The sequence below is a fragment of the Plecotus auritus genome (assembly GCF_963455305.1).
Source record: "Plecotus auritus genome assembly, chromosome: 10".
NCBI lineage: Eukaryota > Metazoa > Chordata > Mammalia > Chiroptera > Vespertilionidae > Plecotus > Plecotus auritus.
Window position 1 is genome coordinate 41910995 of NC_137785.1, and position 16779 is coordinate 41927773.

Genomic DNA, 16779 nt, shown 5'->3' on the forward strand with positions numbered 1-16779 from the left:
ACCTTTTGTTTCTTTTTCAGCCTTGTTTTGACCAAGTTTAACATGAATAGTAGAAGAGATTTCTTCTTGTACCTTACATGACCTTTCTCCCTCCTCCCTCCTTTATTCTGATGCAGACCTCTTTCCCTCATTGCATCACCTTCAACTGATGGCATTCGCTTTGTAGCACAGCCTAGGTTTGCTTGCTGGCAGCCTCTTTCTGGGGCTTGCATACCAGGGAAGTGCAGATGTTCTCAGAGCATCTCAGACTGGACATGTGAGATTGCTGCAACAGTTTATCTTTATTATTATTATCCACTTTCCTGTTCCTTTTCATCTGTTTCTGTTGTTTTAAAAGGTTTTGCTTATATTAATTAATTACAAGAGAAAAAATAAGCAAACTTCCAAAGTTTCTGTCGCTCAGGTGCTACAAGGAGGAGGCAAGTCGTGGATGGGGGGAGAAGGGTGGATGGCAGTGATTGTTGGTCTTTCTAGATGATCATGAGTAGCTAATATTGCAATACTGTTTCCACAGAGACTCTTGCAGAGCATTAATGATTAATTATGCTCACAGCCTCTCACAGTTAAATTGGTCTCTCTGTGTCTCCGTCACTGAAGTAGAAAATATGTAGGACTGATTTATTGAGGGTGGGGGCAGCCCACACAGCAGATGAATTAGGAGTGCAGCCCAGAAGTTGTATCCTCTGAGCGCCTTGCTGTAACCACCACAACTTCCTTCCTTATTTTTTAATCAGTTTAAGAAGGGAAGGGCTGTATTAATAACCAGAATGTGGTATGGAAGGCTTTGAAGACTTCCTTTCATTGCTTTTTTAAAATTTCCCTTCCCCTATTTGAAACAAAAACAAAAACTTTCTGGTTTGACAACAATCTTGGTGGCATTTCAGGACTTGCCTCCCTAATTCTCATTTGTCAGAGCCATGTCTCTTAGCCATTTTCGTGATTGGGCTCTGAAGCACAGTGTATATCTAAAGGGGCAGCATCAAAGACTTTGCCTTTCCAAAACTTAGCTTGCTCTTGGAATGACTATGATGGTTTTGCATTCACTAAGATATACAGTTGGCTTCTAACAGCACATAGTTTAAAGAAGAAATGCTGATGGATTTCTTTAAATCTGTAACATTACCACTTTTTTCCTTTTTATGTTGAGCCAATAGCCATACAGATACCCTTCCTTCTTTTGATCAAAAGGTATTATTAAGTGATTAGTCAAGAAAGGAAATATTTGCAAAATATATACCTGATATATATACACACACACACACACACACACACACACACACACACACACACACATATATGACAATAATTAAAAAGACAAACCACAGACTGCATTTGGCCACCATTGGAAGGGGGCAAGTTCGAAGTGTGGCCATCAGTGCTTGGCACCCCCACACAGTAGGTGGAGGAAGCAATACCTGATGGAAGAAGAGGCCCATCCTTGAAGTGGGTTTATTCCCTCATTTTAATATAGCTCATCCTCCAGTAACATCCGGAGGAAACAGTTTATGGGAGATAAGTTTTTGAAAGTTGGCCTGTCTAAAAATAAGTTTGTTCTAACTTCACATTTTTTAGTGGTTTTGTGGGTTGTAACATTTTAGGAGAAAATTATTTTCCTTCAGAATTGTGAGGACATTGTTTCCCAGTCAGGTATCTATAAGTCTGAAGCTATTTGGAAATCTTGAATCTTTGTATATGATCTCATTTGTGCCCCCTCCTGGAAGTTTTTAGGATCTTTTATCCCTGGGATTCTCACAAGCAGTGAGAACCACCAATTCCTTTTTGCATCCTTTCTAGCTGCTTGTCACCATCTTATCCCTTCCATTGTGTACAGAAGCTCAGATTCCCACTAAACAAGAGAGAAAGTTAGTGTCTGCATAATTCTCTTATCTCGGTGGTTGTGATAGCTGGAGGGAGTGGTCATCTTTGCCCAAGCCCAGTTTGCTGCCTGTAGCAAACCTGAATAATTCTTTCTGACAGATTCTGACAAGTTGTTCTGTTGGCTGAATACTGAGTTAGGCTAATTGCTCCAGTTACATCCATACAGTGTTGGTTTTAGCTTCAAGGATGGTCGCAGGCATTGCTTCTGGCTCATAACATATTAGTGTATGTGACTCTAAACTACCCCCCCCAAAACAAACACAACAGACAAACAAAAGCTGTGGGGCAGCCAGTAGCAAGGGAAAAACTCATTTGCCACATACAACTAAGTCTTTCAGTAGAATTTCACATAAAATGAATCCAAATACCACATTTTTTTTTTTTTTTTTTTTTGCAAAGGACCAAAAAGAAAAGATTGGTCCAGCATTGCCCTTAATTCTGTCCCTCATTTGTGTTTCAGTTAAGATATCTTAGCCTCTGTCCCTCAGGTTACAGTTAATGACAGGGTTGTTGAGTACTCTTCAGGCTCTCATGGGATGGTGCCAAGGCCGGCCTAGGACAAATTCCAGGCTACTGACAGCCATTCCAGGAGGTCTGTCATCTGTTCCAGTGAACAAATGCTTTTCCTGTGCCTTCCCTGAAGTACTTAATTCTCCTGGAGAAAACCTAGCTAAGGATGGGCAGCAGCTACAAGATTAGCCAACACAGAGAATTGTTACTTTAGTAGATATCATTATTGGAATCTGTTTACAATGTATGAAGTTGATATATTTTCCCAATACTCATACTTTTTTAAAACAAATTTTTTTGAATGCTTACCGTGGTGCCAGTCATTGTTCCAGGCGCTTGGGTTATATAAGTGAGCAAAACTGACATGGGTTCCAGCCTGTGTGGAGTTTCCATTCCAGCAGGGAGTAGATAATAAACATATAAATTATATGGTATGTTAGAAAATGTCAAGTATTTTGGAGAAAAGAAAATCTGAGATGGAATGAATGGGGGTTAGTTGTAGGAGAGGAAGTCTGAGAGCTAAGTTCTGGGCCAGGTGTTGTTGCCCTCTACTAAGATGTGGAAAGCTGCTGATGGGAAGTCCACTGGGCATCCGAGTAGAAATGTTGGGTGTGTAAGGCTGGAGTTAGGAAGAGAGGTCTGGGCTGAGGATAAGACCTTTGGGGGTCAGAGGCATATAACTGGTATTTAAGCCTTGGGACTGGATGAAGTCACTCAGGAAGTGAGTGAGGATGGAGAAAAGCAGTCCAAGAATTGCATGCTGGAAGATTCCCAGATGCCTTCAAAGAAGCCGACATTAACAGTCAGACGAGTCCAAATTGTGGGTCATTGTACTGGCAGGGGGACTGTTCTAGATTAAAGGAGACCAATTTTCTTGGTTTGAAATTTTTCAAAATGAAAAGTGTGTGAAGGAAAAAGAAGTCAAAATTTAAAATATATTTTGCTGCCAAAGAATAATCAGCCGCAGGAAAAAAACAAGCAACTCCTACTAAAGTTTCAGATCCGTTAATTTTCCTTCAGCAGCAGCAAGATTTTTGTTTCTTTCTGGATTCCAGAGAGCATCTTTTCAAAGAGGATAAGAGTGGGGATGACAGGAAGTATTGATTATCTATGTGCCAGGCGTTGTGCTAAGTGTTTTCACATACATTAGAGGCATTGTTTCTGGATTTCTCTATTCCAGCTTGTCTCCTTGGCAAATTCTGTCCCGTCTTTTACATTGCAGATATCTCCCCCTCCTCCTCTGCAGACTTCCCCAACTCACACTCTTATGGCTCCTACTGCCACTTACTGGGCAGCTGTTTTCTCGTAATGTAATTACTTGTTTGCATATCTGTCTCTTGCACAAATGAATTAAATGAGGATAAGAAATCTGTTCTAACTCCAGTGGCCAGTGAAGAGTCTGGCACGCTGAAGGCACTTACTAAGTAAGCGCTGAGTTGACTAATAGCTCATGTAATCATCACTCTTCAAGGTAGTTATTATTATCCTCATTTTACAAATTGGTTATTTGAAGTTCAGAGAAATTAACTTGTCCAGGGTTTTAAAAAAAAAGATTAATTGGCAAAGGCAGGTTTCTGTACAGGGTGAAGCCACTCTACCCCACTGCTTAAAAAACACAGCTCCAAAGTATTATCTGTGAGATAGGGACTTATCCAATCAGTGCTCAGATATTCCAGTATTCTTGTCTGAAAGCTTGATTTTGGATTTTCCTGGCCCCTATGAAATTAAATATGCCCATCAACATAGAGGACAAATTAAAAGTTTAAATGTGTTTCCTATAGGAAGCTGTAATACACATCAACTGAGAGATACGTTGCTTCTGAATGATTTAAAAGTATTAGTTGAGAGAATAGGCAAATCTATAGAGACAGAAAGTAGATTAGTGGTTGGGTAACGGGGTGACTGCTAATCAGTGTGAGGTTTTTTTTTGAGGGGTATGACAAAATGCTCTAATATTAGATTGTGGTAATGGCTGCACAACTGAATGTACTACAGACCATTGACTTGCATACTTTAAATGGGTGGATTCTTTAGTATGTTAATTATATCTCAGTAAATTCCTCTTAAAAGGCATTAGCTGGGAACAAGAAATGGTTGGTCATCAGATTTTCCAGCATTCTTTCAGAATACAAATAACTTCAGTACCTTATATGTAGTTGGGTTATTGTCTCTATTATCTTCACTCTTAGAGGAAAACTCTTCCTACGGCTAAGTAGTTGGGTTGGGGGGTGGGGGGGCGTTGTTTGTTTTTTTATATGTGTGTCCTTTTAGTTTTAGTTGTGTCACTCAAATGAGACTGTCAGTGTCCCCTAGCTCCTAGCCTCCTTCCTTCATCTGGGCAGTGAGCATGATGAACACGCTCACACAGCCTGCTAATTACCAGCTGAGCCTCACAGTGAAGGGAAGGGTGTCATGAGGTCCCCGGCCCCCCAGGAGAGGGTCATAGACTCTCATAGGCTGCTGTGCTGGCTTCGGGGCTAGGAGCCTTGCTCTCACAGCAGGGAGAGAGTGATGCCTAATTTTCCAAAGCAAATGGTTGATAGTATGTGAGGATGAATCAAAGATTTCAATAGTCCACCCTTCACACCTTTAGTTGATCACATTAGTTTTGTTTTGTTTTCATTCCCTCAAATCATCTATACATGGCAGGGTTGGCCAGCCTCGTTTTAGCAGAACTTATCTCCAGCCAGTGATTGCTAAAGCACCTTTTTCTAACATTTTGGCCATGATGAAGTCATGCATTCACATTATGGATCATTGTGATAAAAGCAAATGTTCTGAGGGGATCCCAGAGTGCAAAGAAACAAGATTTGTCTATCACTCAGCAGTGGGATTGGGTGACAGGAACCTTGAAGAATAATCTACATGTCTAAATGAAAAGGCTGCTTTAGCAACCAGGGTTGGCAGATTAAGGAAAGAGACTCTACTTACCATTTTCTCTTGCCTTAGGGAGGATGGGAATTCTTTTTTGGTGGTCAATGCAATGAGTGATGCAATGAGTAAACATCTTCCATCTATTAAAGAGAAACTATTTTGTGGTTATACAGATTGCCCAGCTGTGGTTAGCCTCTATGAGAACCATTTCCTGCGTGAAGTAAAAAGAAAGTGTCCTGCTTTCTCTAACAAACTCTGTGGGAACAGATATTTCTCTTTGTTGAAATTTCATTGCCTTAGCAAAGTGACATCGTGGGCTCAGGCTGAAAAAGCCCCCTTCTTTTGATCACTCTTGTGCAGATAATTGCTCTTCAAATTCTGGATTGTAAGGGTACTGTGTCAAGGGGAAACTGCTGATGCTGGTGATAGTGTGCCCTAGCTTTTTGAGGAGCAGGGGGAGCTGCCCTGGGGAGGTGGGCTGGTGGAGGTCTGAGCCTCGAGTTGCCCATTGAGTTAGCAGGATTATGGCTTCTAAGAGGCAGAAGAAGATACCCTGGCAACTAAGTGAGCAAGCACCGTGACAGATGCCATCATGAGAGGGATTTGGAGTCAGGCCCCAGCAGGAGTGCCAAGTGCTGCAAAGGACCTTTGCTACCACTTCAGCCTCGTTAGTGAAAGGACCATAAAACACACTCCTCTCCAGACAGAACTTTGAGGTGTCAGGAATCACAGCTGTGTCCAACGTCTATACCCTTCTCATTTGTAAGATAGCATGTTTATTTAGTAGCTGTGAGAAGTTTTGGCTTTTTTTTGTGGGGGAGGAGTAATTTTGCAAAATGTATGCTAGCCAACTTGTGAGTTTCATAGAAAGCCAAGTGGTTAACGTGCTTACCCGTTTCTAAAAAGGAGCATGGGCATGACTTGTTCTCAGTGAGGTCTCTGTGATGTCAGACTAAAGGAATTGTTCTGGTCTGCCTGAAAACACTCCTACATCCTGAAACTTTAACCTGATGTCAACCTGGGTGGTACCCAGGAATTTAAAATGTATTTTATGTTGACATCCTCAGATATTTTCATGAGGAGATGAGATCTGCCTGGAAGAAAAAGAAAGCTGAACGTCAAAGAAAAAACAGAATGCTGAGGTTTGAGAAAACATGCCAACTCCCTAATCAGCAATTAGCCAAACAACCCATAATTGAGGCACATTTATCTTACATACCCCGTGCTTTGCTTCTCAAGTTAGCTAGTTTGAAAGATGTCCTGTTTACCCAACGGCACTTTCCTGATGGGAGTGATCAGGGTGAGTGTGGCTCCTGTTCTTAGCTCTGGCAGGTAGGCTGGCCGAAGACCCACCCTGGCTTAGCACTGTCACAGGAGAAAGCCAACAAAGCTCACCTTAGAGAGGTCATTGACTTGTTAGCTACCAGATCCTGATTCAGCCTCATCTTTTCTTTGCCTCTGTGGCTGTGATTGTTTAAGAGCCCATATGGAACCAGTATCTGGAAAACAAGCTTTGCTGTCCTCAGTTGAGCTCCCAGGGTTCTGCATAAAGAAAAATGTCATTATGTGCTTTGTTAGAAGCTGTATTTAATAATTCCTTTAAAATTCTGTCTCAGTGCTTGCTTCGGCAGCACATATACTAAAATTGGAACGACACAGAGAAGATTAGCATGGCCCCTGCACAAGGATGACACGCAAATTCGTGAAGCGTTCCACAAAAAAATAAAAATAAATAAAATTCTGTCTCAGAAATATCAATGGCCTATTTGTGTTGGTCAATAAATTATTCTCCCCAGCTGTGCCTGATCATACAAATTACAGCAACAACAGTTTGCACCTGAGGGGGAAAGCATCCTCCCTCTCCAGGCATTATCCTCATTCCCAATAAACTACACATTTCCTCCTTGGAGAGCCCCCAGGCTTCTTCACTCTCCAATTACAATAAAATGGAGGCCCTTCTCTGCTTTGCCATGACCCGCCACCATGAGGAAGGAAATTACTGGAGCAGAGGCAGGAAGGGATATGGCATTATCTCTTTCCCAGGGAATGAGATGAAACCACATGGGAGTGGGACAAAAGAGAAAGGAAACTCAAAAGCATCATTTTCTAGAGGTCTAGTGGACTGGCCAGAAGAGATTTTCTTTGCCACTGACTTCTGTGTCACTTAACCCTTAAACATACAGTCCCCTAGCTCCTTGAGAACAGTGTTCAGACATTTAGGTAAATGCTTCTGGGTTGGCTGGAGACCTCTGTTCTCACCATTGGCCTGTCCAATCTAGTAGGACTCTGCTGATGCCCCATAAATCCTGGCCTTTTTTCTAGTTACCGCTCTTTCACTGTTTAGAGACTTCCTTATAGCCAAAATTTTATCATCCCTTTGTGATTTTCCGAATATTTGTCCTTCAAATAGGATCCTTAGACATGGTCAGGGTATTATAGAGTGAGGCACCAGAAATGAGCATTCAGAACTCTTGAAAGTATGGTCCTACATATTACACATTAATTACAGACGGAGACCATGCTGGATTAAAAGATGAAAGGAGACTAATGAAACTTCAAACATGGAATTAAGTAGGTATGTTTCAGAAATATGTTATAAAGATGTAGAGCAGCTGAAATCAAATCAGACAAACTTAAGTGCGATTCATTCTTGAATTGGCATAAGAGCAATAACACTTTGTAGCAAAAAAATTTCTGTTTGTAGAAAAACTGTGAAGCTGCTGCTGTTTGCCAGCTTTTATTTTTACCTTTTGCTGATAGATGCCACTTTTTGTTGTTGTTGTTGCTGGCACTTTATCAATGTCAATAATAGATTTAAGAGTACTGACAATTTTGCAAGCCACAGAAAGTTAAAGATCGTGTGGAACTTGTTGTGTTACTTCTGGTTTCCCAGTTTCCTGAACCTGATGTCCCATAGAATACTGTCAATACAAGGTTGGGAGGTGAATGTGATTTATTTTAAATATTTTTATTGATTTCAGAGAGGAAGGGAGAGGGAGAGAGATAGAAACATCAAGAGGGAATCATTGACTGGCTGCCTCCTGCATGCCCCCTACTGGGGATCAAGCCCGAAACCTGGGCATGTGCCCTGACTGGGAATCAAACCGTGACCTCCTGGTTCATAGGTTGACACTCAACCACTGAGCCACACCGGCTGGATGGTGAATGGGATTTAAACTCTCTCCCTAAGGTACTGCTGGCGTCCAGTCTGTTCATTGAGTGGTCTGGCCTTTGGGGAGATTACTTAGAGATTTACACAAGTGTGGAGTAAATTGGCCCAGGGATTGGGACTTTACTTTTCATTATGGATTTCAGCTAAATCCAAAGAAAATCTGAAAGAGAACACTGGTTCCTAGCAGATAGTTCTCACTGAAGAATCATCATCATAAACTTTCTTCCCATTATTCAGAAAGTACCATGCCATTTCCAGATCCTTGTATGGTTCTGGAAAATAGTCCATGTATGAGCTACAAAAAATTCTGCTCCTGCATTGTAAACAGATGACAAATACTAAGAAAACTGCATATCTCTGCCAAAGAATCTTTGTTCCAAATAATTTGCATTTCAATGGTTATGCAAGTTATGAGATGGAAAGCATAGACGTGAGCCAGGCTCTGTATGTTTGATGTTAAATAAAGATCAGTAGTGCTTCCAAGCACATGTGTTGACCCCATCCTTGCTGGTTCAGTTTTGGAGCTATCTTTTCTGGCTTGTCAGTTAAAGTATAATATTAAATCTTTTTGTTATGAGAAAAAATTGGGTGAGTCTATTGTCAAGTCTTGGGGGTTTAGTTCATTAAACATATAGCAATCATGTACCATGGCAAGGCTTTGTGCTACACTGTGACCTAATCAAAAATGTGTAAGACATGGGCCTGTATCCTATATTGAGATCCAGGACAACGGGGAAATAAGAATTTATCCCCCCAAAATTAGCAATGATAGAAATCAGAGTGTGGAAAGCATCCCTAAAAGTTATTCCTATCTCCAGCATCAGCAAGATGGAGAAGACAGGCTGAATGTCAAAAGCATTGGGTACTAGTCCCAACTCTCCCTCTGTGAACTGGGCAGATTTTTTATCTTCCTGGAATCCTTCTTGGATTCTCTAAAAAAAAAAGGGGGGGGGGGGTTTGGATTAAACAGCCTCTCAGCAGCTCCCTCTGTGCCCTCCTGGTATGTGGTTACAGTTTGTGCCTGTATGATTATCTCATCTGTTAAATTTTCTCCTTGAAGCCAAAGATTATGCCTTGTATTGTGTCCGCAGTTCCAAGTATAATGTCCGGTATACAGTAATTTCTCAGTAATCTCTGTTGGATTAATACAATGATGAATGACTCTAAATGTACCCCCAAACCTAAAAGTCTATTCTGTGGGATGGCTGGGTGCTTGAGCTGATTTTAAAGATAATGGGGAAAGATGTTCCCACTTTGCCTTCACAACCAGTTGTGTTCTGTCATCTTTTCTAGTTCCACTTAAGAAGTTACTTTTCCAGATTTCAGAGAGGAAGGGAGGAGAGAGAGATAGAAACATCTATGATGAGAGAGAATCATTGATCGGCTGCCTCCTGTACGCTCCCTACTGGGGACCGAGCCCACAACCCGGGTATGTGTTCTGACCGGGAATTGAACTATGAGCCCCTGGATCGTAAGTCGAAGCTTAACCACTGAGACACACTAGCCAAGCTCCAGTACCTCTTATAAATAACAGTAGGATCCAGAGCCTCACTGAGGGTGGCCAGATAGAACAGTGTTTTTGCTACAGTTTGGGTGAACCTGAGTCCATGCTCATGGGGCTGGAGCCAAGCAAACACTATAATACCTTTATGACAGACTCAGCAGGATGGAGTTCATTTAGTTGAAATCAGTTTTCTCACGCTTACATTTCTGGAGCTAAAGAGAAACAGTAAATTCTAGCAAATTATTGTTGTAAACTTTGGATTCAGAGAGGAAAAAGACAACTATCTTTTTTGTCCCTTTTCCTTTTCTGAGTTTCCGAATTTTTTATGTGAGGTCTTGGCTGGTGTCGGGTGTTGGGAGAGGTCATTGGTGAGGTGGGAAGGGAATTGAAGATATAATTGCTGATGGATAGAAAACTGGACAAAATACACAAGAAGAAAAAGCTTGGTATGAGTCTTTTACCAGCCCTAGCTGGTTTGGCTCAGTGGATATAGCGTCAGCCTTTGGACTGAAGGGTCCCAGGTTCGATTCCAGTCAAGGGCACATGCCCGGGTTATGTGCCCAATCCCCAATGAGGGGCGTGCAGGAGGCGGCTGATCGATGATTCTCTCTCATCATTGATGTTTCTATCTCTCTCCCTCCCTCTCCTTCCTCTCTGAAATCAATAAAAATATATTTTTTTAAAGAGTCTTTCACCAGAATGCCTACTGCACTCAGCCATGCTCTCTCTATGGTGGGAAGCTGGCTGGTTAGCTTGAAAGCCCTGCTCCTCAGACAGAATTAGTGTTTACATCAAACTATGATAGTAAGATCAATGGAGTAGTGTGACGTTCAGGAGGAGGTGGTTGAAATATCGTTGTTACATTGAAAACATCTTGGCAACAATACTCTGGACATGTCTGAGTATAACATTCTGGACGTCATCTGTGAGTGAGCTAGTGCACGGTGCATTTCTTTGGACTTTGACTTGCAACAGGTGGGTGAGGATTCTCTTGAATGAAGTACTACCGTCTTCTGTGACACAGCTCACCACACTTTAGAAGCAAAACCAAAAAATCCATGGCTGGGGGTGGAGGTGGTCTGTGAAAGCCAATTTTCAGTAGTACCTTGCCCTTATGGCTTAGGCTTCAGAACAGAGAGAAATCAGTGGTGCTGGAACTGCATTGGTTCATGCTGACAGCAAATAGGTCTCCAAGGGAATTCTGACCTCCCTCTCCACAGCTTTGCAGTCTACTCAGCTGGCAAATGCCTGTGGGAAACCAGTGCTGATTTACTGCCTTTCAACTCACCACAGTGCTTAGAGATGGAGATGTACTGCCACGGTGCCCTCTGCAGTGTCCTTTCACAGCAGATAACCAGCAACTCCTGCCCAGAGCTGATTCCTTCTTGCATGCCTTAGCTTTCCTGAAAGTCTGATAGGTGAACCTTAACGCAGAGATAGGGCCAAGGTCCTGGTAAACTGCTTTTTGAGACCTGTGATGGCATGTCGCCAGGTTATGCCACTAAAGCTCCCTGTCAAGGTGGGAGAGTGAGTGGGAGCTGGAAGGCCTGCAGGGACCCCACATGCCAGGTTCCAGGAAGAAAGTGCCGGTCTCTCTGTTATGATGAGCCTCTGGGTGTTCTGGCTGCTACTATAAATGTGTCATTCACTTTGATTTAGCTTCAAATAAAAGACAGGTAATTTTGCTTTCAAGACTATCAAATTAGGAAATTATAAACCATGTTAATGATCCAATGAAGACAGACCTAGAAGCTTTCCCTTTTTAGCACAGGTGACATTTTGCTGATGTTCAGGGTGAACAAGGCAAAGGGCGGGGTCTGATTATGGGTTTTTGCTTTGCTGGAAGTCTCTTCACTGCTATGCATTCTCTCATAGACTTCTCAAAGTGATTTGTGGGAAAGGTGGTATAATCTGGGAATATCAGAACTGCAGGCTGCGGGACACAGATGGTGTCCAAAGCCTGTGGTACTGCACTGATACAGTGGGGAACCTGGTTGTTGAGAGCTGATTGGTGAATACAAGTGGAAATTGCTCCCCTTGGAATCCCCCGACTTAAAAGTGTTTTGAACACTTTTTATTCTACAAAGAGCTGCTTCTCTCCCACTGATTGGTGGTAACATTGTTGGGCTTATCAAGTGCCTGCTATTTGCAGAACTACATCCATGTTCTCTGGGGAGATTTGGAATATCCACATAAGGAAAATCCTGTTTATCTTAAACATCTTAGATTCCTGTTGAAGCAGAATTTTAGGTAAGGCTTTAAGTGCAGGTAGGTTATTTGGGAAGTCATCCCAGCAAGCAGGAGTGGGGGGTAGGGGGTGGGACAGTGAGGTAGGGAATCAGGAGAAGCCAATACAACTGTGTATTTCCAAGGCCACGAGGGCTCAATGCCACCAGAACTTCTGAGAAGCATTCAGAGTACCTCCCAGAATTGCCTGTGTGAGGACAGGAGACTGGGCCATTTGACCACCAGCTCTTGTCCCCATGAGGGTGTTCTCAATGGCATGAACTCCACCATATGTCCAGGCATTGCTTGTGACACGTAGGCAGGGTCAAAGGAGGCCCCGCAGTCAGAAATGGAAAGCCTCTAGGTGTGTGCTTTGGTGGAATGTTGTCAGCAGTGACTCTGAGCTTACTCAGAATTGACCAGTGTGGGGGACAGCTAAAATTAGAGTCCTCAAACATCTGCTAGGGAAAGGATTCATGCTATAATAGGAAAAGGACCGGGGTGCAATAGAAACACCACCAGGAGATAGCTAATCTAGAGATTGAGGGGAAGGGTCTTGGAAGGCTTGCTGGAGGGAGTGGTTTCTAAGCTAAGACAGGGCCAGATGAATGGGAGGCAGGTAGAGGTGAGGTAGAGGTTCAGGATTGTATAGTTGGAGCATAGGTTTCAAGGTTAGGTGTGGCGAGAGGAGGTCAGGAGGAACTTGGTAAGTTAAGGAGTTTAGACTTATTATAAGAGCAATAGGGGCCCAGGAAGAGACACTTAAGCAGAAAGACATGGTAAGCTTTGTGTTTTAGAAAATTCATTCTAATGACAGCATGTAGAATAGATGCCAGGATAGAGCAGTTGGGGAGACGGGTGAAGAGGCTGCTGAATTATCCAGGTGAAAGGATATAACAATGTGAACCAAGTTAGTGACAGTGAGGCAGGTGAGAAGTAAAAAGATTTGACATATTTAGTTTCTAATCATGCTCTGCTCCTGGTAAAATTGTGTGTGTGTGTGTGTGTGTGTGTGTGTGTGTGTGTGTGTGTGTGAGTGTGTGTGTTGATGAAGAGATTGTTGTAGGGAAAATTTTTTTAGAAGATATGATTGAAAGCTCATAAAGAGCCCTTTGGAAAATCCTCATGCAAATTGAGAAGTAAAATAGCTGTCAAAATATTTCAAGTAAATTCTCACCTTAGAGGCGAAATAGCACAGTGCACTGCTTCGTCCTGGGTCTTCATTTTCTATTGGTTTGACCTTTGTTGTATCATTTAACCTCTTCAAACTTTGTTTATTTGTCCAGCTCAAGAAAACTATTCTCATTAAGCCTTGAGATGAGGATGCCTGCCCAGCCTATTCTGAGTTGATCTTAAGTTAACAGCATGTAATGAGATAGGACCACAACAGGGAAGCTAATACCCTCTCAGTCAACATGGATACAGTGAGAGTGTGGAGGGAAATTTTTCAGCCCCAAGAATCTTGTGTGCAGTGTGGACACTGGCCTGTCAGTTCACTCCAGGGCAGAGGCAGGGACCCATCCTTCACCAGCTCTGTGTTTCAGGGAGATGGGGGTTTCAGAATGGTTAGTATGACACAAGGTCATCTCAAAGCCTCCTCCTCCAACTCAGACACAGTGCTCCCCTTTCACAGGCCATAGGGGGAATAAAATAAGAAAATGTTTATGAAGGCACTTGGAGAATCAGCATTCTGAGCAAGTGAAAGGTATTGATGTTATCAGTAGGTCTTACGATGTTGTTAGCTCATAGAGGTTTTTAAATGCTTTAACTCTCTTGCATATTCCAGGGAAGCAGAAAATAACTTCTAGTTTTCTGCATGCTGATATATAACTGGTTTCATGAAGAGGCCAAAAGCCGTATCCTTCCCCTAATACCACCTCTTGCTAACTAGCTGCTTTCTGTTTCTCTTATTTTATCACATCACATTGACTGGAAACATTTGACCTGCCAAGACTTGAACTTGGGCATATGGGGTTTCTCCCACAGTCCATGATAGCAGCACCAGCAAATAGAACACAGGCTGTACATTCCCTGCTTTCAGGGTAAGGAATGTTCTCCACCTCCTGGGAAAAACCAGGACCCTGACTCACAGGAGTTGAAAGGAAACTGATCTCAGAATCCTTATAAGATATGTGACTTCTTGATCATCACTGTTCGGATCTGGTTCTCTTTCTCTTAAAAGAATTCCCTGGGGCTTTAGTGCACAAATGATGACAATAATTCAGTATGGCTAACATGTATTGCACCTTTATTCTGTGCCAGGTGCTGTTTTAAGCACTTTACGAGTAAGATACTCTATAGCCCATGAGTAACTATTCACTTTGTAGATTAGGAAATCGAGGCAGATGTGGTTAAATAACTAGCCTCAAGTCAGTTAGAGCTGGAATATGAACCTAGGCATGTGATCCTAAAGCCATGTCTGAATCATGCTCTGCTTCTCCATCCTTGTAAGCAGAGACCTGTCAGAGCATGCAGAGGTCTTGAGGATTTTCTGTCCCCAGGTCCTTGAACAGTCAGAGGAAAAGTGCATTAGACTTCTGCTCTATTTGACGTGTTCTCCATACTAGACAGAAAGTACCCTAGATCCAAACATGTCCCATTAAGATAAATACTTGAGTGCAGGGAGCCCCGTGCCAATCAGAAAAAACATTAATCAAGAGATTATAGTTTTCACATGTTTCATGTTTTCACTTTCCCTAGATTAAAAAGATCAAGTGGAATGAGCAGCCTTTTGGGAAAAATTGGAGCCAAGAAGCAGAAGATGAGCACCCTAGAGAAGTCCAAATTGGATTGGGAGAGCTTCAAGGAGGAAGAGGGCATTGGTGAAGAACTAGCCATCCACAATCGAGGAAAGGAAGGGTAAGAACGAATAGCTGCTATTCCTCTGAAAAACACTAAGAACTCTGAAATAGTTTATTGTAGACAGGCCACCCAATTTAAATGAAAAATGTGAGTACTTTGGTTTGTCAGTGAAGCTCTGTTCTAAGTGGGGCAGGTCCTGGCATTGAGAATATCACTGGATGTGACAGGAAGGGAGGGCCATGTGAGCAGCACTTCTCTCAGGGACAGTCTTGTCTGCTGATCTGAACTTGCTGAATTAACAGCTCCTGTGAACTCTAAGTGACCTCGTTGATTCACATGGTCAGATGTGGCTCACTGTATCAGTCTTGGCCTGACCTGAGTTATTTGGTCTTCTGAGAAGCCAAACTAACTCAGTGCTTCGAAAGCAGCCCACAGAATGCCTAGATGTCTCATTACCATGGGATTTGTTTTTATCCATGTCATTATGATCCAGAGTAGGGCTTCACCCTTGGCTTCAGCCTGTATGACATGCCAGCCCTGGCCATCACTTGCAACCCCTTCCTCTTCACTTTTCAATACAAAGAGGATGTCCATAAACTATGTATTTAAGAATATCAAGAAAGAAAGTGTTCAGTGAGTACTTAGGAATCACAGAAGGGTAAGGAACAAAGCTACAGCAGAAGTGGGTCCATGGCTCAAGGTCAACACTGCCCACCCCTAATAGTGACAGGAAGTGCTGTGTGGCTCATCAGACAGTTCTGGATGCTCATCACCCCAACCCTCACCAGTAAGGGCTCTCTCTGAGGCACACTGGACATCTCTGAGGTTCAGCTCCTTCCCCAATAAAATTGGAATAATGATACCACCCCTAGTGGTTGTGAGGATCTCATGAAATACTACATGTAATATATATATAATACATACAAGTAATATACATAAAGCCCTTTGCACAATGCCTGTCACATAAAGTCATGCATTAAGCGGTAGGCACTTAGATTATTTACAATCTAAACTATAATAAAGACAGATGAAGGATTTATTTGGAGGGTTATGTATTTTAAATTAGGCTTTAAGATTATTTGAGTGATCAGTAGCAGTAGAAAAAAAATTTTTTTTCTGACTTTATGAGCTTGTTTAACTACCAGACTTCTCAGTTAGTCTGTCAAAGATGGGATGTCACAGAACAGAGGTGGAAGAACCAAAGCCACCTGGGAAGGCCCAGGTAAAGTGCAGACAGGAGTCAGTGTTATCTAGGGAAGGCTTTTGACATTTGCCCCAAACTTCCCCACTCCTTGACTCAGCTGTAGTCACTTACATTTGCCTCGTGATCTAAAGCAGCAGAAGAACTGCCAGTGTGTTCCTCTCAATATTGATTACTAGAGGCCTGGTGCACGAAAATTCATGCACTGGAGGGGGTCCCTCAGCCCCGCCTGCATCCTCTTGCAGTCAGGGAGCCCTCGGGGGATGTCCAACTAATGTCTTAGGCCCGTTTGCTCCCAGTCTGCGGGAGGTGAAGTGGCTGGCCCCACCCCCCCATCGCCCAGCGGCTGCTGCTGCTGCCGCTGCTGCCACCACCGCTGGTGGCCTCCCTCTGCAGTGACTGGAGGGGCTGTCAGGACAGCGTTGTCCCCCGATTGCCGTCCCCTCCCTCTGCCCACTGGCACCCGCCTTGGCTGGCCTGGCACTGCCCGCTGGCTGGCCCCACCCCCCGCCGACTGGTCATTCCGCCGTTCAGTCAATTTGCATATTAGGCTTTTATTATATAGGATACAGGTTGAACAATGTTCATTCTGCTTGAGCTAATAGAGGTTTT

General features: G+C 42.9%; 2 protein-coding genes across 2 annotated transcripts in view; both read left to right on the plus strand.

Moving 5' to 3' along the window:
* CFDP1 (craniofacial development protein 1) overlaps positions 1–16779 on the plus strand; it is a 105187-nt gene that overhangs the window by 78345 nt on the left and 10063 nt on the right. Inside the window, exon 6 of the mRNA XM_080645151.1 lies at positions 14865–15023. Coding sequence (XP_080501277.1) covers positions 14865–15023 — 159 coding nt within the window. The remainder of the gene's footprint in view (positions 1–14864; positions 15024–16779) is intronic.
* The window catches only part of BCAR1 (BCAR1 scaffold protein, Cas family member), a 68791-nt gene continuing 66897 nt past the window's right edge, over positions 14886–16779 (plus strand). The window contains exon 1 of the mRNA XM_080645147.1: positions 14886–15023. The gene's annotated coding sequence lies outside the window, so the exon portion shown is untranslated. The remainder of the gene's footprint in view (positions 15024–16779) is intronic.